Source organism: Callithrix jacchus, chromosome 9 (genome assembly GCF_049354715.1).
Source record: "Callithrix jacchus isolate 240 chromosome 9, calJac240_pri, whole genome shotgun sequence".
NCBI lineage: Eukaryota > Metazoa > Chordata > Mammalia > Primates > Cebidae > Callithrix > Callithrix jacchus.
In genome coordinates this window covers 68600336-68623573 of record NC_133510.1, presented here as the reverse complement: position 1 = coordinate 68623573, position 23238 = coordinate 68600336, and the positions used below count along the sequence as shown (strand labels likewise).

The 23238-nt window shown below is 43.7% G+C and overlaps 1 protein-coding gene across 27 annotated transcripts in view; it reads right to left on the bottom strand.

Moving 5' to 3' along the window:
* The window catches only part of LOC100399071 (natural resistance-associated macrophage protein 2), a 130867-nt gene that overhangs the window by 93564 nt on the left and 14065 nt on the right, over positions 1 to 23238 (bottom strand). For 15 of the 27 annotated variants that reach the window (XR_013521893.1, XR_013521892.1, XR_004728856.2 and 12 more), the window contains 14 exons: positions 22921 to 22992; positions 20751 to 20899; positions 17591 to 17716; positions 17078 to 17197; positions 12748 to 12854; positions 11756 to 11826; positions 11582 to 11649; positions 9193 to 9348; positions 8018 to 8176; positions 6939 to 7025; positions 4945 to 5064; positions 3699 to 3848; positions 3107 to 3180; positions 2330 to 2483 (listed from right to left, as the gene is read on the bottom strand). Coding sequence is in view for 15 of the 27 variants with exons in the window: in XM_035256758.3 (XP_035112649.1) it covers positions 2330 to 2483; positions 3107 to 3180; positions 3699 to 3848; positions 4945 to 5064; positions 6939 to 7025; positions 8018 to 8176; positions 9193 to 9348; positions 11582 to 11649; positions 11756 to 11826; positions 12748 to 12854; positions 17078 to 17197; positions 17591 to 17716; positions 20751 to 20899; positions 22921 to 22992 (1613 nt within the window). In the remaining 12 variants the exon portion in view is untranslated. Of the gene's footprint in view, positions 1 to 2329; positions 2484 to 3106; positions 3181 to 3698; positions 3849 to 4944; positions 5065 to 6938; positions 7026 to 8017; positions 8177 to 9192; positions 9349 to 11581; positions 11650 to 11755; positions 11827 to 12747; positions 12855 to 17077; positions 17198 to 17590; positions 17717 to 20750; positions 20900 to 22074; positions 22169 to 22920; positions 22993 to 23238 lie in introns of all 27 variants that reach the window. The other 12 variants (XR_013521894.1, XR_013521895.1, XM_078336678.1 and 9 more) reach the window with 2 other exon arrangements.

The following is a 23238-nucleotide window of genomic DNA, read 5'->3' as shown; positions in this document are numbered from 1 at the left end:
TCTCAACCCCACACCCCTTCAAAAAATCATCTGCCTTCCTCAACAAAATTTGTCCATACATTTTCAATACTGAATTTCTCTGTTCTTACTGCTTTGTGTCTGTGGTTTTTCTTTCTTTCTTTTTTTTTTAAAATAATCTTTGTTGGTTTTTTTTTACTTTTTAGAGACAAGGTCTCCCTGATCACTCAGGCTGGAGTATACTGGAGCAACCATAGCTCACTGAAGCCTTGAATTCCTGGGCTCAAGCAATCCTCCCTCCTCAGCCTCCTGAACTGCCAAGATCATAGGCGGACACCACCATGCCCGGCTAATGTAATTTTTTTTGTAGAGACCGGGTCTTGCTATATTGCCCAGGCTGGTCTCACACTCCTAAACTCAAGTAATCCTCCTGGCTTGGTCTCCGAAAGCACTGAGATTACAAGCATGAGCCACTCTGTCCAGCCTGTAGTTTGTTTCTTTTATCCAACCGTGAATTCCTGAAGTGCACATTTCCTCAGTCCTCCCCATGATAAGAATGACTAACAAACTAATACATTTGGTGTAGTCTCCTAAGCTGCTCTATGAAGTTCCTGTTAAACAGCAGTAACCCACTCTAGAATCAGCCCTCACCTCTAAAAACGGGTCTTCAGGCCAGGCGCAGTGGCTCACTCCTGTAATCCCAGCACTATGGGAGGCTGAGGTGGGTGGATGATCTGAGGTCAGGAGTTTGAGACCAGCCTGGCCAACATGGTGAAACCCCATCTCTACTAAAAATACAAAAATTAGCTGGGCATGGTAGCATGTGCCTGCAGTCCCAGATACTCAGGAGGCTGAGGTAGGAGAACTGCTTGAACCCAGGAGGCAGAGGTTGCAGAGAGCTAAGATCGTGTCACTGCACTCCAGCCTGGGCAACAGAGCAAAACTCTGTCTCAAAAATAATAATAATAATAATAATAATAATAATGGGTCTTCAACAAGCTCACTGGCCTTAGGCTGAAGGAGGATAAACTGGCACCTTCATATCCAATTTGCATTATGAAAGGATCCCCCTAACCTACAGTGAATTTTTAAAAACAACTCCTGTCAAGGACATATTCAGTTATTTGGAAGTTAAGTTCCTAAATCACAGGGTCAGTACAGTCTTTGTGTGCCCAAAGTTTATTGGGAAGAAAAAAAGAGATACATCAGTCTAGGAAATAATTTTTCAACATCTACTAAAGTGATTTTTTTAATAAAGTATCTAATGTGTGGCACACTGGCATGGGGAAGTGTACTAGAGTTCAACAGCAGGTTTCCAGCCTCCATCTTCAGCCATTCTCTGCAGCAAAAATGGCATAAATTCTGCTATTCATTATCCCCAACCCCTGTGTTTTTTTTTTTGGTTTTTTTTTTTTTTTTTTTTTTTTTCAGAGAAACCTGTATAAACAGGAGAAATGGATCTGATGTTATTTTCAGTGTTTTTCTTTAATATAAGCAATGTTAAAGAAGATTTGGAAAATAGAGAATAATATATCTATAATCCTACCTTCCTAAATCAATTATGTTGTTAAAACGATGAGAGAAGGTATGCAAGGATGTTTATGTTGTTTTTCTGTTAAAACAGTGCCTAAAACAATTATATTACAATTTTTATATAATTTATTCTAGACTTTAAATAAATTTTTTCTAATGAATATAAATTGTACATACCTTTTCATGTAGCTATGGTTTTATAAGAATGATTTTTTAAAAATGACTTTAGAATGAGAATCAAGAGGAGACTGTCACTGTTTACTTATTTCCTTGGACAGCCAGTAAGTGATGGAGCTGGGTGGGCTGTGCACATGTATGTGTCCCACCCAAATCTCTATATCATACTCTGTGCCCCATTCTCCAACTCTGTCTTGTACTGTTCTTCACTGTCTGTATTGCTACCCTTCTTTTAGTTCCTCAAACATACTATACTCTCTTGTTAGGAATTGTTAGGAATGGAAACTACAGAAGTGACAGAAAAATGACAAATCTAAGTAACCAAAGTGAATTTTATGGTTAGAAATATTATTTTGTAAATAGCTGATTTGACAATTCCATATAAATTGTCTCAATAACCCGGAGGTAGATTGTTATGTGCTCTTTTGGGTTTGTTCACTTTTTTTTTTTTTTTTTGGTAGAGATGGGGTCTTAATATGTTGCCCAGATTGGTCTCTAACTCCTGGACTCAAGCAAGCCTCCCGCCTTAGCTTCGCAAAGTGCTGGGATTACAGGCATAAGCCACTGTGCCTGGACTGGGTCTGTTCATTTCTGAATGTCAGTAAACCCCACCTCTACCATCCCCGACACCTATGCCCCTGCTTTTCCAGACGGGACTTACCAAGTAGAACACAAAGCCCAGATAAGCCACGCTGACCACACCAGCCACCACATATAACACCACATGCCCTAGTTCCTGGACATAAACCAATACAAAGTACATATTGATGGAACAGATGATAAGGACCAAGATTCCTCCTGCAATCCGCCAGCCTCTGTAAAAGAAATCAGCACAGTCACTGGTGGAATAACCCAAGGTGGATACAGACAGAAATGCAAACTGCATCCTGTGAGGTAAACAGGACAAGAATTAACGGCAGTTCAAAATGAACGAAAAAAACTGTTCTTAATTTGAAAAAATCATTCTTCATAAGTCTAAGTTAAATCAGCTAAAATTAGATACTGATAGAGAGAAAGGGCAGGAAAAGACATCATTAAATAATCCCTAATATTTAAGTCCCTGGAGATCCAACAAGGCCTAGAAATTCAACAAGTCACTTCAGATACCTCATATCCTTTAAAGGTATATATAAAAGGTACTACCTTATGCCTTTCTTGTTAAGATCATTTAACAAGAACTAAGGTGCCTCAAACTTCAGTGGATGAAGCTGAAGAGTTATGCCATATAAAACTCTTTCCCCCCTCCAAATGAAAGACGTGCTTTCTCTTCATTTACTGTATTCACAGTTTCCATTCTCTAAGCCAAAGAAGCAACAGCTAGCAATCACCTCTCAAAGCATATAGTTTCCCTCTGTCTCATGTCTGACCGGCCTACTGCACAAAGACACCCTTTCCCCATATCAGCTTCCCCTGTGGGAACTAAGACGAGTACACTCACAGTCCATTGGCAAAGTCACTCATTACTGGCCGCAGGCTTGTAAATGTGAGGATGGGTATGAGAGCAAAGGGGAGCTGGAAAAGAAAGAAAATCAGATGGGATTACTATGGGTCCTTGTATCACCCCAGAGAACAGCACAATGAATGAAAGGGAAACATAAATGCTGCCTCAACTTCTACTTGAGAAATCATGATTCCTCTCATCCCAACACACTCAGGCATTCTACTGAATTCTGTAGAGCTGCCATTAACCTAGCATGCAAAACCTTTCTATGGGACTTGTCTCTTAACCTCCAAAGGACCTGGTACAGTGTCCTATATGTTCATTTATGTTAACTCACATTAATGAACTATAGTTTTGTGTTCTACATATAAGTAAAGCTCATAGTTCCCATTCAACAGGTTTAAAAACCAAACCATTTCTAAAATCCTTTTAGATGCCAAGGATTTCATATACATTTACTGCAGACCACAATCACGCCTCTGTCTTCCTCTCAATATCCCCCCAGCACCCAGCTAGGCTTCATACCCAAGGGCAGTACATAACGCTGCCTGAATAACTAGGAAATGAGTTTCCCCAGCTTCCTCCTCACCTGTAAGCTCTGTAGAACATTCAGGAAGTCATTCATCCCTGTTAGACTCTCTACATCTTGGAAGACAGAAACAAGCAGAGTGGGGATAATGGCAATAGAGCGAGTCAGAACCACTCGGGCAAAGCGTGACCACTTAAGGTTCAGGAATCCCTGGAAGAAAACATAGAGGCAGGATGACTGACTGCAACAGGAAACAGAAAAAAATCTAGGGGAGGTTCAGGACAGAACTCAAAAGGACAAGATTAAGAAGTGACAAAAGGGCCAGGTGCGGTGGCTCAAGCCTGTAATCCCAGCACTTTGGGAGGCCGAGGCGGGTGGATCACGAGGTCAAGAGATCGGGACCAACCTGGTCACCATAGTGAAACCCGTCTCTACTAAAAATACAAAAAATTAGCTGGGCATGGTGGTGCACACCTGTAATCCCAGCTACTCGGGAGGCTGAGTCAGGAGATCTGCCTGAACCCAGGAGGTGGAGGTTGTGGTGAGCCGAGATGGTGCCATTGCACTCCAGCCTGGGTAACAAGAGCAAAACTCCGTCTCGAAAAAAAAAAAAAAAGAAGTGACAAAAGGGCCAGGCACGGTGGCTCACGCCTATAATCCCAGCACTTTGGGAGGCTGAGGCAGGTGGATCACAAGGTCAAGAGATCGAGACCATCCTGGTCAACAAGGTGAAACCCTGTCTCTACTAAAAATACAAAAATTAGCTAGGCGTGGTGGTGCGTGCCTGTAGTCCCAGCTACTTGGGAGGCTGAGGCAGGAGAATTGCTTGAACCCACGAAGCGGAGGTTGTGGTGAGCCAAGATCGTGCCATTGCACTCCAGTCTGGGTAACAACAGCGAAACTCCATCTCAAAAAAAAAAAAAAAAAAAAAAGAAGAAGTGACAAAAGGGGCCAGGCACAGTGGCTCACGCCTGTAATCCCAACACTTTGAGGGTCTGAGGAAGGCATATCACCTAAGGTTAGCAGTTCGAGACCAGCCTGGCTTACATGGTGAAACCCTATCTCTACTAAAAATACAAAAATTAGCCAGGCGTGGTAGCAAGAGCCTGTAATTGTAGCTACTCATGAGGCTGAGGCAGGAGAATCGCTTGAACCTGGGAGGTAAAGGTCGCAGAGCTGAGACTGCACCATTGCACTTTAGCGTGGGCAACAACAGTGAGACTCCATCTCAAAAAAAAAAAAAAAACAAAAAAAACGAAGTAACAAAAGGGTGTGTCATCTCCCTCTATACTATACTAGCACATACCTCCATGACAAACTGGCCAGAATAGGTTCCTGTCATCGTGGAGCTCTGTCCTGCAGCCAGGATCCCCACTGCCCAAATGTAGAGTGCAGCAGGCCCAAAGTAACATCCCAGCACAACACCCTGTGAGAGGCAAAAAATAAGGATATGATTGTATCAATAATCTGCTCAGACAACATTCAAAACAGCAGTTCCCTGTGGCATTCCTCCCTTCTTCTTTGCTGTGCACCACTCATGCCAAGTGCTGTGCTGGGCACTGTCCCAGAAGCTAGGCTCAAGTCCTGACCTCATTCTAGAAGCTTTCAATCTAAACTTTACTGAATGCGCCTTCATTTCTCTACCTAGTCCTTTCTCTTCTCCAAGCTCCTAAACCTCCATCTAAAATTTTTTTTTTTTTTTAAAAGGCCGGGCATGGTGGCTCACACCTCTAATTCCAGCTCTTTGGAAGGCCGAGGCGGGCAGATCACGAGGTCAGGAGGTCAAGACCAGCCTGACCAATATGAAGAAACCCCATCTCTACTAAAAATGCAAAAATTAGCCTGGTGTGGTGGTGCATGCCTGTAGTCCCACCTACTCAGGAGGCTGAGGCAGGAGAATCGCTTGAACTCGGGAGGCGGAGTTGGAGTGAGATCATGTCACTGCACCCCAGCCTGGGAGACAGAGCAAGACTATATCTCAAAAAAAAAAAAAAGACGTCTACACCAAATTCCCCAAATTACATTCCTTTACACACTATTCTGGAAAATGCCAACAGAAGTACAGGGAAATAGCAAATAAATTTGGGAAATGATACACATTATACATTCTACTTTTGGAGGATCACAGTATAACCAGCATAAAAGGACTGAGAGACTCCAGTAAAAACACTTTACTAAGAACACTTTCTTGGGGCTAGGTGGGGTGGTTCACACTTGTAATCCCAGCCCTTTGGGAGGCCAAGGCAGGAGAATCACTTGAGCGCACGAGTTCGAGACCAGCCTGGGCAACACGGCAAAAACCCTGACTCTACGAAACAAAAATACAAGTCTGGGCACGGTGGCTCACACACTTTGGTAGGCGGAGGCGGGTGGATCACCTGAGGGTCGGCAGTTTGAGACCAGCCTGACCAACACAGAGAAATCCCATCTCTGCTAAAAATACAAAACTAGCTGGTGTGGCATATGCCTATAATCCCAGCTACTTGGGAGGATGAGGCAGGAAAATTGCTTGAACCCAGGAGGTGGAGGTTGTGGTGAGCTGAGATCATGCCACTGTATTCCAACCTGGGCAATAAGAGCAAAACTCCGTCTCAGATAAAAAAAGAAAATATAAAAAAGTAGCTGGCTGTTGTGGTGCTTGCCTGTAGTCTCACGACCCAGAAGGCTAAGATGGGAAAATCACTCGGGCCAGGTAGGTGGAGGCTGCAGTGAGCCATGATCAAGCCACTACACCCCAGCCTGGGCAACAGAACAAGATTCCGTCTCCAAAGAAAAAAAACCAAAGCGCTGGTGTGTATACTGTATCTTTTTTTATTTTTAAGACAGAGTCTCACTCTGTCACCCAGGCTGGAGTGCAGTGGTCCAATCTCGGCTCACTGCAACCTCTGCCTCCCTAGTTGAAGCAATTCTCCTGCCTCAGCCTCCTGAGTAGCTGAGATTACAGGCGCCCACCACCACACCCAGCTAATTTTTGTATATATATTTTTAGTAGAGATGAGGTTTCACCATGTCGGCCAGGCTGGTCTTGAACTCCTGAACTCCAGTGATCTGCCCGCCTCAGCCTCCAAAGTGCTGGCATTACAGGCGTGAGCCACCATTCCTGGCCTGTATAATGCATCTTTTCAACTGATCCTCTATTCCTTCCCATTGAATTCAAAATGCTTGTCTGGTGTCTGGAGCTCTGAAATAAATGACTCAGAGAACATATGCTCAGATCTGAAGTGAACTCACAAAAAAGACCAGATACTACGCTAAACATATTGATTCAGGAACAAAGATCATAAATCCGAACATGCTTACCCCTTTGTAGATGTCCACAGCCAGTGTCGAGTTATCGTTAGGAAAGAGGCCAGCATGAGGACTGCTGCTATTTGTACATACTTCAACCTAGAACCCAAAGCAGTTCAAGAGCAACTTTTGTTTCAGAAGCAAGGATCAAATAAGAGCTCTCCTACATCATCATACAGTCATCTATGAGAGGTAGGCTGGAGGGAAGACACTGGATATATGCTGTGATGTGGGCAGAGACTGGCAGCAATGTCATCTAGGATCTTCCTCTATAATCCTTCTACACCCACAGGTCATTAAAAATCTTTACTGAGTTACAGTGTGCATGGTAATAATGTACAAACACCAGGGTACTTTAAATGATGACAGGAGGAGAGGCTCTGAAGAAGGCTTCAGACATGAGAGAACACCCAGCATAAAATCCTTAGTCAAAGCAGTCAGGAGTCAGAGGTTCCACAGTTGGGAAACAGTGATCAAAACTACATGGGCAGGCCAGGCATGGTGGCTCATGCCAGGGAGGCTGAGGAGGGAGGATCACTTGAGGTCAGGAGTTTGAGACCAGCCTGGCCAATGTGGTGAAACCCCATCTCTACTAAAAATATAAAACATTAGCTGGCCGTGGGGGTAGGCGCCTATAATCCCAGCCATTCAGGAGGCTGAGGCAGGAGAAACGCTTGAACCCAGGAGGCAGAGGTTGCAGTGAGCTGAGATCATACCACTGCACTCTAGCCTGGACAACAGTGCAAGACTCCATCTCAAAAAAAAAAAAAAAAAACCACCACACTACATAGGTAATCAGAAATCAAGATGATACAGAATTCAAAATGACAAGACAAAGTCTGTCCTCATCACAGTTCCTGTTTCATGTTTGTTGACTACTCCCAATCAAAATCTGAAAAAGATGGTCCAGGCTTGGTCAGCCCCATACCGTAGACTCTGACTGGTGCACGGTGATTTTGGGGGGCAGAGATGAGACTACAGATTATTTATCCTGAACATTAACACTAGGATGGGGTATTTTCCTTCCCCATCCCATTGCAGTCTTCACTTTACCCTCATATTCACTACCACCATAACCCTGGCTTACTCACCACCTGCTCGTTGGTTTTCCCAAAAAATGCTTCAGCAAAGACTGAGACAACAAAGACGTTGATGATGAAGGAAACAAAGAGAGCAATGCAGGATTCAATGAAAAAGTACTTATTGGCTTCTCGTATTTCCTGCTTATTGCTCCGGTTTATCTGTCTAGACTAAAAAGATAACAACAGCAGTCATATTTTTGACCAGTTAGAACAAGCTTCCTTATGACATTTCAGGAGTTCAGAGTCAGCTGAGAGATTTGGAGGACAGACAGCTGACTAGACAAAATGTGAGCGATCCGACACTTGCCTACATCCTAGTTCACTAAGCAATTAAGAAATTCATATGGGGGGAAAAAAAGAACTTCATGCCCTTTTGTGGAATTGCACATTCCTCAAATGGGAAACAGAGACTAAATGACTACTGAGCTCTCAGTTACCGTGGCTGGAAGGACCACTGACCTACAAAAACAAACCGATTTCAGTCCTAAGGTGTGTATGTCCCTAATATAAAGCTTTCCGAAATCTCCCAGAAAATTATTACATAATACTGACTGGTAAAAGCCTGCTTGGGCTCCTTTACTCCTGACCTCCATAAGGCCACTCAGGCTTTTGAAATTTAAACACAAGAGACTTGATGCACTTCGGACCTTTCATGAAGAACTTTAGTCCTGGCTGGGTGCAGTAGCTCACACCTGTAATCCCAGCCCTTTGGGAGGCCAAGGCTGGTGCATCACTTGAGCTCAGGAGTTTGACACCAGCCTGGCCAACATGGTGAAACCGCATCTCTACTAAAAATAGAAAAATCAGCCAGGTGTGGTGGCACACACCAATAATCTCAGGTACTTGGGAGGCTGAGGCATGAGAATCGCTTGAACACAGGAGGCAGAAGTTTGCAGTGGGCCAAGATCACGCCACTACACTCCAGCTTGGGTGACAGAGTGAGACTCCATCTCAATTAAAAAAAAAGAACTTTAGTCCCACCTTCTCTACGCAGTTAGTAATATCTGGTCAATTTGGTGCTAAAAACAGAGTCTAAGCATATGGAGTTTATAAATGTCCAACCTTGGAAAGTTCCTTGCTCCTCATGGTCCTAACAACTGTAAATTAACTTTGCGTCCCTTGCAATTGAAGGAAAAGATGCCATGAACTGTCTAGGAGATGAAGGAGATAAGGGCCTTACTCACCTTGACTAAGGCAGAATGCAGGTACATGTTGTGTGGCATGATGACAGCTCCCACGATGCCCACAGCCTGTTCAATCTGTGGAGTGCTACAGCCTGAACAGGATGGTACGAACATGCCCTTGAGTACCTGGCTCTGGCTGGGTTTCACTGTAACATACTACATAGCAACATAACAATGATTAGCCTTTAAGGGAACATGAAACAAGGAAGTAATGTAATACTAGGGAACACTTGGCATCCTTTACCCCTTACAATCCCTTCTTCTTTATTTATTTCTATAGTTTTTGAGATACAATCTTGCTCTGTCCCCCAGGCTGGATTGCAGTGGCGTGACCACAGCTCACTGAAACCTTGATCTCCCAAGCTCAAGCAATCCTCTCACCTCAGCCAGCCAAAGTGCTGGGACAGGCCACCACACCTGGCCTCAACCTTTTCTTCTGCAACTACCTAGGGTAACGAGGAATACAGAATCATCGCAGGACCAAGCAACATAAGAGGCTTACTGCCAGGGGCCAGAGAATTCAAGACTGAATATCCAGAGGGTTTACTTCGTATTTTAGATATACGAAACAGATGTGTATAATAAGTACTTAATATTCTAAAGAAAGGGCTGGGGGTGGCGGCTCATGCCTATAATCCCAGCACTTTGGGAGACCAAGACAGGCAGATTGCTTGAGCCCAGGAGTTCAAGAGCAGCCTGGGCAACATGATGAAACCCTCTCTCTAAAAAAATACAAAAATTAGTTCAATGTGGTGGTGTGTACTTGTATCCCAGCTACTAGGGATGCTGAGGTAGAAGGACAGCTTGAGCCCAGGCGGTGGAGGTTGCAGTGAACTGAGATCATGCCACCCTAGCCTAGGCATGATCTCAAAAAAATAATAATAATAATAAGGCCAGGCATGGTGGCTCATGCCTATAATCCCTCATTTTTCTGTCCGCCCCCCCACAAAAAAAAGGCCAGGTATGGTGGCTCATGCCTATAATCCTAGCACTTTGGGAAGCCAAGGCGAGTGGATCACCTGAAGTCAGGAGTTCAAGATCAGTCTTATGAACATGGTGAAACCCCATCTCTAGGAAAAATACAAAAATTAGCCAGGCATGGCAGCGGGCACCTATAATCCCAGTTACTTGGGAGTCTGAGGAAGGAGAATCGCTTGAACCCAGGGGACAGAGGTTACAGTGAGCCGAGATCACACCACTGCACTCCAGCCTGGGCAAAAGAGGGAGACTCCATTCCAAAAAAAAAAAAAAAGCTGCTAAAGGACTTGTGGTTATTAGCTTCACAGTAATTCCTGTGAGACAGGCTCAAGAACGTACAATAAAGGTTTGTAATCCCAGTACTTTGGGAGGACAACACATGCAGATTGCTTGAGGTCAGCAGTTCAAGACCAGCCTGGCCAACACAGTGAAACCCCGTCTCAACTAAAAATAGAAAAAGTTAGCCAGGCATGATGCTACATGCCTACAATCACACTACTTGGGAGGCTGAGGCACAAAAACCACTTGAACCCAGGAGGCAGAGGTTGCATTGAGCCAAGATCGTACCACTGCACCCTAGCCTGGAAGACAGAAATGCTATCTCAGAAAAAAATTAAAAAAGAATATAGAATCAACTTTTTATCCATACTCAGCATGTTCACCCATGTTCATTTAAAAATCACTTGATGTTTGCCACTAATACTTATGTACTGAGAGACTCATTCTTAAGTACTCTCATACATACTTTTCCCTGGTTCAGTATTTCTCTTGGAAGCCTTAGGCCAAGAGGCACAATCGACCCATAGATTAGACATATTTTTTAAAGTTCAGCCAGATGAGTAAGCAGAAATCAGTTTATAAGAACTGTACAAAGAAAGGGGCTAGTATTGCAAATAATGTTAGTGACTCTGAGGAGTTTCTGGGTTGGGGCACAAACCAGGAAATATCCAGCATATCTCACATAATTCATTAACTGTTTTAATATTGGGAAAGTTCAAGCTGAAATTAATATAAACCAGGATAAGCAAAAGCAGAACTCCTCTAAGTTAACAGCCAAGAATAACCCTGCAACCCCCTCCTTAATTAACCCTCTCCATGGCTGTTCTGTTGTCAGATGGTCAACTTGGGATCAACTTGGGAATCTAGCCTGGAAAGCCCTAAAATATCTAGTCATTTTAAACCTGGGAGTCCCTGCAGGCCTTTCTACACACTAATCTTTGCTATGGATCATAATCCTTCAAAATTGGCCCACGGATAAATCGGATTTTTGCTGATACACCCAATATAACTGGACCATACTAGCATTATTACTGTCTTCTATAATAAAAGGCTAAACACACACCACACACACACACACACACACACACACACACTTGTTTTAAAAAACTAATGAATACCCCATTCCACTTGCCTCATATCCAAATGTGAGTGCCATAATAGTGATGAGAAAGCCAAAAAATGCTTCTAGCTTCCGCAAGCCTAAAGGAAAAAAGACAGCAGTGAGCTCACAGAAGGCAGACTTCCCCATCTGCCACATGATAGAGGGAGCTCCTTTGACTGACCCTACCGTTCCCACTCTCCTTACCGTATTTGTCCAAGAAGAGAAATACAAAAGTATCTGCAATAGTGATGAGAACACCACCCCACAGAGGAATCCTAAGTCAGAGACAAGAAATGGAGGTCAGAGAGATGGAAAGAAAGGAAACACTGAAAAACACTATCTTCCCAACAGCTCCCCAGATAAGGGACACTTGGAGAAGGTAGGACTTGAGGGAGAGACAATGGCAGAAAACCAGGCCTTGGGTAATGTTGGGTAACAGCACCAACTTAATTATATTCATTCAAACTTTGATTGAGGGTCTACTATGTCGTGCTTAGGATACAAAGCTGAAAAGTATGGGTCTTACCATCATGGAATTAGATGGATAGACAGAATTTGATAGGATTAAATGGATAGTATCTAGTGGGGGCCAGGCATAGTAACTCACACCTATAATAGCAGCACTTGGGGAGGCTGAGGCGGGTGTTCCTAGAACTGAGGTCAGGAATTAGAGACCAGCCTAGCCAACATGATGAAACCCCATCTCTACTAAAAATACAAATATTAGCTGGATGGGGTGACAGGTGCCTGTAATCCCAGCTACTTGGGAGGCTGAGGCACAAGAATGACTTCAATGGAGGAGGTGGAGCCAAGATCATACCACTGCACTCCAGCCTGGGTGATGGAGAAAGACTCCGTCTCAAAAAAAGAGAAAAAAAAATTTAAAAAAAGAATAGTACCTAGTGGGATAAAATGACATACAAATCAGTAATTGTGATACAAAATACCACACATTCTAACACAAGTAAGCACAACCCACCATGAGAAATGGAAGATGTACAGTCTACATCTACCAGGAGAGAAGACATTTTTTCCAGAAAGGTTTCACAGAAGAAATAACAATTGAGTTGAATCTTCAAAATTAAAAATGTAAAAATAAAAAAATAAAAAATAAATTAAAAATGAATTGGGTTTTTATCTTTTCGCTTTGAAATCCAGCGAAACATTGATTACTTTCTAAAGAAAAACCCCCTCACCTTCCTACAGACAGAAGATTGATGGCAATGGCTGAGCCAATGACTTCTTGCATATCTGAGCCAATGATAGCCAACTCCACCATCAGCCACAGGATGATTCGTGGGACCTAAACACCAAACAGTAGAAAGACACGGTTCTGATTAATCATTTCTAAAAATTTCCTCCACAGTTTGGAATTCACATTTTGGCACTAAACCATCAACAGTCCTTTATAAGCATTCAGACCAGAGATTAAATACGAGAATGTGCCTCCACTTGGCCAATCACTACACTACGGCTTTCAGGTGGAGAAGGAAAAGTGTGCTACCATGTGGCAGAGCCCATGAACCAAGGTCAAGGCAGTAACCGATCTTACTTTTTTCTTTTTCCTTTCTGCTTGAGAAGAATGTAATTTCCATTTACTAATTTCCATTTAATTTCCTGCCTAAAAACAATCTTAAAAGTGTTAAGAGTATAAGGATGCTAATACGGTCAAAACATGGGTCAAGAAAGAATATCAAGTGATTGCAGAACAACACATCTATCCTGACCATAACTAAGAAGACAAAACAAACATGAAAAAGTTGGGGTTGACCAAGCACAGTGGCTCACATCTATAATCCAGGCACTTTGGGATGCCAAGGTGGGCAGATCCCTTGACCCCAGGAGTTTGAGACTAGCCTGGGCAACATGGCAAAACCCCGTCTCTACAAAAAGTACAAAAATTGGGAGCTAAATAAGAACTTTTTTTTGAGACAGAGTTTTGCTGTTGTTACCCAGGCTGGAGTGCAATGGCACGATCTCAGCTAACCGCAACCTCCGCCTTTTTGGGTTCAAGCAATTCTCCTGACTCAGCCTCCCAAGTAGCTGGGACTATAGGCGCGCACCACCGTGCCCAGCTAATCTTTGTATTTTTAGTAGAGACAGGGTTTCACCTTGTTGACCAGGATGGTCTCGATCTCTTGACCTCGTGATCCACCCGCCTCAGCCTCCCAAAGTGCTGGGATTATAGGCGTGAGCCACTGAGCCCAGCCTAGAACTTTTTTTTTTGAGATGGGGTTTCTGTCGCCCAGGCTGGAGTGCAGTGGCACAATCTCGGCTCACCGCAATCTCCGCCTCCTGGGTTCAGGCAGTTCTCCTGACTCAGCCTCCCGAGTAGCTGGGATTACAGGCGTCTGCCACCACATCCAGCTAATTTTTTTGTATTTTTAGTAGAGATGGGGTTTCATCATCTTAGCCAGGGTGGTCTTCCTCCTGACCTCGTGACCCACCTGCCTCAGCTTCTCAAAGTGCTGGGATTATAGGCATGAGCCAGCACACCTGGCCGATGATAAGAACGTATGAACACACAGACAGAAACAAGAGACACTGGGGTCTACTTGATGGGGAGGGTAAAAGGAGACAGAGGAGCAGAAAAGATAACCAATCGATACTGCACTTGAAATATGGGTGATGTAGTAATACGTACAACAAACTCACATGACATGTTTATCTATGTAACAAACCTTCACATGTGGCCGCTCTGCCTATGGAAAGCCATTCTTTATTCCTTTACTTTCTTAATAAACTTGCTTTCACTTAAAAAGAAAAAAAACCTTCACATGAATAAATCCCAAAATCTAAAATAAAAACTGAAGAAAGAAAAAAAAAGGACAAAAATTATCCAGGCATGGTGGCGTACACCTATAGTTCCAGGTACTCAGGGGACTGAGGCAGGAGGACAGCTTAGCCCCAGTGGTTGAGGCTGCAGTGAGCTGTGATCATGCCACTGCACTCCAGACTGGGCAACAGACAGAATCAGACTGTCTCAAACCACCATCACCACAACAGAAAAGGTTGGGGTCACCTTTAATGTAATAATAATAACCAAGCAAGTGAAAAAGAACAGATATGCAAAAGGACTCAAGGAAGATGGTTGGAACTGGGTGGCATAAAACAAAGTCAGAAACTAATCTGACCAAACAATACAGCTGAAAATCACATTAGTTATGCTGACTCACCGAAGCCAGAAAAAACACCTCCAGATAGCTAGTATCCAAAAAATTTATCAGGTCATCTATGGTAGCTCACGCCTATAATCCCTGAACTTTGGGAGGCAGGGGTGGGAGATCACTTGAGCCCAGGAGTTCAAGCCCAGCCTGGGCAACATGGTGAAGCCCTGTCTCTATAAAAAATTTTAAAAATACCTGGGTATCATGGTGCATGCCTGTGGTCCCAGCTACTCAAGAGACTGAGGCAGGAAAACTGCTTGAGCCTGGGAGGATGAGGCTATCAGTGAGTCATGATTGTGCCATTGCACTCTAGTCTAGGTAATAGAGCAAGACCCTATCTCAAAAACAAAAACAAAAACAGGCCAGGCACAGTGTCTCACATCTGTAATCCTAGCACTCTGGGAGGCTGAGGCAGGTGGATGCCTTAAGGTCTGGAGTTGAAGATCAGCCTGGCTAATGTGGCAAGACCCCGTTTCTACTAAAAATACAAAAATTAGCCAGGTGTGGTGACGTGCACCTGAAGTCCCCAGCTACTCAAGAAGCTAAGGCAGGAGAATCACTTGAACCCAGGAGGCAGAGGTTGTGGTCAGCTGAGATCGCGCCATTGCACTCCAGCCTGGGCAAGGGAGCAAGGCTCCATCTCAAAAAAATAAAACAAGACAAAAAAAAAAAAAAAATCAGGCCAGGCACGGTGGCTCATGGCTGTAATCCCAGCACTTTGAGAGGGCAAGGCTGGCAGATCACCTAAGGCAGGGAGTTCAAGACCAGCCTGACCAACATGGTGAAACCTCATCTCTACTAAAAATACAAAAATTAGCCGGGCATAGTGGCACGTGCCTATAATCCCAGCGAGTCAGGAGGCTGAGGCAAGAGAATCACTGGAACTGTCTGACTGCAAGAGGCAGAGGCTGCAGTGAGCTGAGATCATACCACTGAAGTCCAGCCTGGGCAACAGAGCAACACTCTGTATTAAAAAAATATATATTACAAAATAAGCAACTATTAACATGTATGAACAAAGAGAAGCAATGGCTCATACCTGTTGTCCCAGCACTTTGAGAAGCTATGGCAGGGGGACTGCCTGAGCCCAGGAGCTTGAGACCAGCCTGGGCAACATAGCAATACCTCATCTCTACCAAAAAAAAATTTTTTTTTAATTAGCCAGGTATGGTGGTGCTCACCTGTGGTCCCAGCTACTTGGGAGGCTGAAGTGGGAGAACTGCTTGAGCCTGGGATCAAAGCTCCAGTGAGCCATGATCACATCATTGCACTCCACCATGGGTGACAGAGTAAGACTCTGTCTCAAAAAAGAAAGGAAAAGAAGCTGAAGGATTATAAATTACCAAGTTTTTGTTTGTTTTTTAAAATGTTTGTGGGTACATAGTAGGTGTATATATTTATGGGGCATATGGTTATTTTGATACAGGCATAAAATGTGTAATAATCACATCAGAAGCTGGGCCCGGTAGCCAGGTGTGGTGGCGTGTGCCTGTAATCCCAGCTACTCAGGAGGCTGAGGCGGGAGAACTGCTTGAACCCAGGAGGTGGAGGTTGCAGTGAGCCAGAGATCAAGCCACTGCACTCTAGGCTGGCTGACAGAGCGAGACTCCATCTCAAAAAATAAAATATTAAAGTAAATAAAAATAAAAATAAAAAATCACATCATAGTAAATGGGGATATTACCAAAATTTTTTAATTTTTTTAAAAAGCAGATAAGGATACTTTTTGCTCACACCCAGGAAAAGAAACAAAAGACAAAGCTAAGTAAAAAATATCTTCTAGACATACAGTTCATTCTTGTCTTATGCAGTAGTAAGAAAGGCCCAAAATGTCCAAAAGGAAGCTGCAGAGGACAGTGTAGCCCCCAGGGGGAGCGAAAACTGAAAAATAATTATTAGCAAATCCAAACATCCTGCCACATATAGTTCCTAGTAAAAGGAAAAAAACTTACCTTTTTCAAAGGGATGGCAAAGTCAAACAAAAAAGAAGATACATAAAATGCAAACTTACGGAGTAAAATGAGGTATGAATTAAAGTGCTTAGAGTATCCCCCTCCCCGTGGGCTGGGCATTGCTAAATACTGGAAGGTAGAGTGAATGGTAAATGTTTACCTCCAACACAGTTTTTCTAAGAAAACCTTCTAGGAAAGGGGAGTCTCAAGTTAGATTTTGAAGGAGGGGAAAAACAGGGCTTGGCACCAGGAGGAGCTACAGTATTTCCCTTGGTACCATCTGTCTTCAGGGCCACTGACCCTCAAGTCCATGACTATCTCACTATAGAATGCAGCCAGCACATACTGCCAGACACATAGATTCCTACGATACGGGTGACAGACAAACAAGACAGTATATTGCTCACCTTGGGATACTGACGGTGACATACTTCAGCAAGATGCAGCCCAGTGACCACTCCCAGTCTAGCTGCAAGACGCTGGAGCAACAGCCCCACAAGGGTGGCCAACAGAAGGATCCAGAGCAACTAAGAAGAACAAAATCTCCTGTAACACTCATTGGACGACTGAGATTTTTTTGTTTAATTGTTTGGCAACTCAGTGGTAAATACTGTATTCAGAAAAGAGCCCAGGTCAAGAATCAAATGATTTGAGTTCTGTATCAGGTTTTGCACATGACCTGCTAGGTCACCTTGTACCTTTCTGAGCCTCAGTTTCTCCTGTATGCAGTTTCTCCTTTGTTCAAGAAAACTATGTGGATAAAATAAAAGGCCAAGTGGAAAGTACTTTACACGTAAGAGCCACCGCCAATGAAGTATTTGTATGTACCCCTGAGGCTAGTAACCAACATGCAGGGTGGAGAAAAGGATGTGAGGGTGTATTCCGTGTTTAAAAGGACAGGGGTAGGACTAGATGCTCACCTTAAATCCAGCCACTGCTCCAGACTGCAAATCAGATTCGATATTTCCTGGATCCAGGTAGGCAATGCTCATAAGAAAGCCCGGTCCAGTGAAAGCCCAGAGTTTCCGAAAGCTAAAACACGAGTACTATACAAGAAAGGAAAAGGGATTAAACTGATTATCATCATCAAACTACTGATCTTATTCAACTGTTATCACATATGAAGCAACAATACCAGCTTCACAAGAAAAAAGGATCTACAATGTCAGATATTGCATGTGTCCAAGTTTCGCTTCCAACTTACCCACTTTTTATTAAGAAGCTGGCCACTTCTCTGTCCAAGTCAGAGCCCTACCCTAACCTGTTTGTTCCATCAGCCTCTTCCTAAAACCAGAATAGCCGGGTGAGGAGGCTCATGCCTGTAATCCTAGTACTTTGGGCCAAGGTGGGCAAATCATGAGGTCAGGAGATCAAGATCATCCTGGCCAAAATGGCAAAACCCCGTCTCTACTAAAAATACAAAAATTAGCTGGGCATGGTGGCGCACACTTGTAATCTTGGCTACTTAGGAGGCTGAGGCAGCAGAATCGCTTGAACCCAGGAGGAGGATTCTGCAGTGAGCCGAGACTGCACCACTGCACTCCAGCCTGGCAAGAGTGAAACTCTGTCTCGAGAAAAAGAAAAAAAAAAAAACCAGAACAGTACCAGCTGCCTGTGTGCCCAGACACTTTCCAAAAAGGGTAAGAGCACCATTTAAAAAAGGAAACAAACCAGATGTGGTGGTGTGTGATGTGTGCATATAGTCCAGCTACTCAGGACACTGAGGAGAGTAAACAAAAATAAAATTCTAAGCTCCTCCAAGCAACTGAATGGATCCTCTTCATGGTCAAGGGCATTCCAAAGGAAACCGGAAAAACTAGTTGAGGCCACGATGGGAGGGAGAGGTCAGAGAAACCTCATTATACCCTCTTCCCTTTGGAATTCAGGCACAAATGACCGGCATTAAAACAGAGATCTTAAAACTGACAAAACAAAGTCCTTATAGCAATAACATGCCAAATTCCAACCTGACTCTATATCGCATCACATGACAGTTAACAGGCCCTAAAAGAAACCCAAGTATTTTACTCCAAAATATACTTCTTTGTATATTTTGAAATGACCCTGCAAAGCTGTCCCTTATAAGCAAAAGCTAGAATCTGTAAAGAATCTCCTTCCCTTTCCAGGTCTTTTCCTGATCCAGCAGAGAATTAACTAAAAGTCTGGTACCTTTTTAAGTCTGATAAAGGATATTTACATCTATTTTCTCTGAAGCTACCTAGAGGCTTCACCTACATAATAAAAACCTTGGTCTCCACTACCCCTCATTTTAGACCAGACACTCCTTTCTACTGACTTCAGGCCTTTAGAAAATAACTCTTTCAACCAATTTCTTTCCTTCCTTCCTTCCTTCCTTCCTTCCTTCCCTCCCTCCCTCCCTCCCTCCTTCCTTCCTGCCTTACTATTTTTGTAGAGATGGGGTTTTGCCGTGTTCCCCAGGCTCTCAAACTCCTGGGCTTAAGCAATCCTTCCCCTTCAGCCTCCAAAGCAGCTGGGACCACAGGTGTGCACAACCACACCCAACTAATTTTTTTTTTTTTTTAGATGGAGTTGTGCTCTTGTTGCCCAGGCTGGAGTACAATGGCGCGATCTCGGCTCACTGCAACCTCTGCCTCCTGGTTCAAGCAATTCTCCTGCCTCAGCCTCCCAAGTAGCTGGGATTACAGGCATGCACCACCATGCCTGGCTAATTTTCTATTTTTAGTAGAGACAGTTTCTCCATGTTGGTCAAGGTGGTCTCAAACTCCCGATTTCAGGTGATCCTCCCGCCTTGGTCTCCCAAAGTGCTAGGATTACAGGCGTGAGACACTGTGCCCAGTTAATTTTTTTTTTTTTTTAAGGTAGAGACAAGGTCTCATCATGTTGCCCAGGCCAGTTGGTCTCGAACTCGTGGACTCAAGTGATCCACCTGCCTCAGCCTCCCAAAGGGCTGGGATTACAGGCATGAGCCACTGCACCCAGCTTCAATCAATTTCCAATCAGAAAATCTTTAAATCCACCTTTGACCCAAAAGGCTCCCCCTTTCCACTTCAAGTTGTCCAATGTTTCCTGATAGAAACAATGTACATCTTACATATATTGACTGATGTCGGCCTGTAACTTCTGACCCCTAAAATGTATAAAATCAAGCTGTAACCCCACCATTTTGGGCACATGTTCTCAGGACTTCCTGGGGCTGTGTCTGGGCCTTGGTCACTCATATTTGACCCAGAATAAACCTCTTTAAATATTTTACAGAGTTTGACCCTTTCTTGTTTGTTTTGAGATGCAGTCTCACTGTTGCTCAGGCTTGAGTGCAGTGGTGCAATCTCGGCTCACTGTAGCCTCTGCCTCCCAGGCTCAAGTGATTCTCCTGTCTCAGTCTCCCGAGCAGATGGGATTACAGGCACCAACCACTATGCCTGGCTAACTTTTGTATCTGTAGTAGAGACAGGGTTTTGCCATGTTGACCAGGCTCGTCTTGAACACCTAACCTGAGGTGATCCACTCACCTCGGCCTTCCAAAGTGCTGGGATTACAGGCGTGAGCCACTGGGCCCAGCCAGAGTTTGACTCTTTCTCTTCAGCAATCAAGGAAGATCACTTGAGGCCAGGAGTTCAAGACTAGCCTGGGCAACATTGTGAGATCCAGTCTCTAAAAATAAAAACAAAAATAATGAGCCTGGCATGGTGGCATGCCAACTATAGTCCCAGTTACTGGGGAGGCTGACGTGGGAGGATCACCTGACCCCAGTAGTTTAAGGCTACAGTAAGATATGGTTATGCCACTGCACTGCCACCTAGATGACAGAGGGAGCAAGACCCTGTCTGTAAAAATATATAGATATAGAAATAGATAGGGTGTAGGGGTGTGTGTGTGTGTGTGTATATATATGTACGTGTATGTGTGTCCGTGTATATATATGCACACACCCCATCTATATGTATATGTATATCTATATCTATATAGATATATTTACACACAGTCTTCAAAGATTGCCAGCCAAAATGAGACCTGAGGCTGCTGATCCCATCCAGCAGATCTTTCACTCTCAGGTTTTCCACAGACAACACCGTTCTCCTCCAAGGACCTGACACTAACCTCCTCCTCAGGAATGGAGATCTTCTCATTAAAGTAAGTGGTGAACTCATCCTCTGAGTTCCCAGAGGACTGTGGAAGAGAGGGATTACTACAGGCAGGGTTGAAGGTACCAAGACTGGCCGACTCATCATGTTCTCCAGAAACACTGCCTGAATTAAAAGATTTGAAAATAAATTAGTAAAAAATGAACAAAACACGAACAACTCAGTATACTGAAATTAAATATTTTAATACTAAACGCACAAGAGACCAACCTGACTCTAGCTCAATTTATTTTTTGAATAGTTTATTTTTAATCTATATTTTAGAATAGGTAATACAGTCACGTGGTTAAAAATTCAGGAAGTAAAAACTTTAGCCGACACTAAAAAAGTTATCTCCCTCCCCTCCCCCAGTCACTTAGCTCTCTAGATCAGTTTTAACTCAATGGTTTTCCTGCTTCCACACGTCTACTTCTACTTGGGAATTTTTACAGCCATTTCATTTTCCTCTAAAAACATTGACATACAGGCTCAAAAAACTACATTCCCAGATCAGCCCCTGATAACCTAAAATCCTAACTTTTAAAAGAAAAGAACTAGGTCCATCTAGTGAAATGTCCTCCCTGTCTCCTATATTTGGTAAGACTTACTTAAAGAATTGTCCTTGGACATAATACCTCCGTCAGACTTCTCAAAAATCGTGCAAGTTACAAAATCCTGCCACAGTTCAGGCTACACTCTGAAGCTGCAGCAAAACCACCAAGCAGGAACCCTTTGTACCCTGACTAAGGCCTGCAATAAAGTGCCACAGGTCACGGGGTACTGGCACCCTTGTGATAGCAGGACTCATCTCAAACTGATCAGTGTTTCCCTGAGTTCTGCATTTTATAGTCAATCTTAAATACTGAGAAGCAGAAGGTTGGGGAGAAAAGGGGTAATCTGCCAGAAATACACAGAGCCTAGTTTGCTTCAGCCATCAAATAACTATTTCGAATCACAAAGCTCTAATCTCTGTGTTTCTAATAAATCCTTACAATCTCTAACTTTAAAAAGTAAGAGCTTTCTTTCCATAGGGAGCTGACTCACATAATCTTAATTAAATGGCTTTGAATTAATAAAGAAATTTATTAAAAAGGAACAGAAATTCCAAAGAAGAATCTCGGATTTGGCCGGGTGCGGTGGCTCACGCCTGTAATCCCAGCACTTTGGGAGGCTGAGGCGGGTGGATCACGAGGTCAAGAGATCGAGACCATCCTGGTCAACATGGTGAAACCCCGTCTCTACTAAAAGTACAAAAAATTAGCTGGGCATGGTGGCGCGTGCCTGTAATCCCAGCTACTCACGAGGCTGAGGCAGGAGAATTGCCTGAACCCAGAAGGGTTGTGGTGAGCCGAGATCGTGCCATTGCACTCCAGCTTGGGCAACAAGAGCGAAACTCTGTCTCAAAAAAAAAAAAAAAGAAGAATCTCAGATTTAGGAAGGAATAGTCAAAACATTCAAGAAGCTCCAAGCAAATACAGAGCATAAGGTACTCGCCCTATATTTTACTGCTCCATACACATCTGAAACACCAGGAAGCGTCACGAGCAGCCAAAGCACTCCAGAGGTTTTTATGCTGGGTTAAGGAATAATAGTGCCCTTGCAAGAATTACTGCCACAAACCAAATTTCAGTTAATCTTGGTTCAACTCAGAATTGTAAAAAAGAAACGAAGCAGGTCTCTAGTTAAATAAATCTGTTTTCAGGCTGGGTGCGGGAGCTCAGGCTTGTAATCCCAGCACTTTGGGAGGCTGAGGCAGGCAGATCACTTGAGGTCAGGCGTTTGAGAACAGGCTGGCCGACATGGCGAAACGCTGTCTCTGATAAAAATACAAAACTTAGCCAGGTGTTGTGGCACATGTCTTTAGTCCCAGCTACTCGGGAGGCTGAGGCAGGAGAATCACTTGAACCCAAGAGGTGGAGGTTGCAGTGAGCTGAGACTGCACCACTGCACTCCAACCTGGGCGACAGAGTGAGACTCCCCCTCAAAAAAAAAAAAAATTTCATTTACAGCCTAAGTCACCAGATGGTGGCTTTTGAATGGAGTTGTTAGAATACGTGTATGGAGCAGGAAAAATATGATAAATTTCTGTTACCAACATAAGCCTAATTACAAATAAAATCAGACAATAACACAAAGCTGTAAATTACCATCTGACATCTTCTGTTCAGGACCCAACACCATGGTGGATAGCTGAGTGCCTGAGTTCTTAGAATAGGATGCTGGAAAGGAGAAAAGGGAGGGAGAGGAATTAGCAAAAACAAACTAACGGGTTCAGAACCAGCTTTTTGTTACTCTGTATGACTGAATCCTTAATATGAAAAGAGTAGGGCCAGGCACAGTGGCTCAAGCCTGTAATCCCAGCACTTTGGGAGGCTGAGGCGGGTGGATCACGAGGTCAAGAGATCAAGACCATCCTGGTAAACATGGTGAAACCACATCTCTACTAAAAATACAAAAAATTAGCT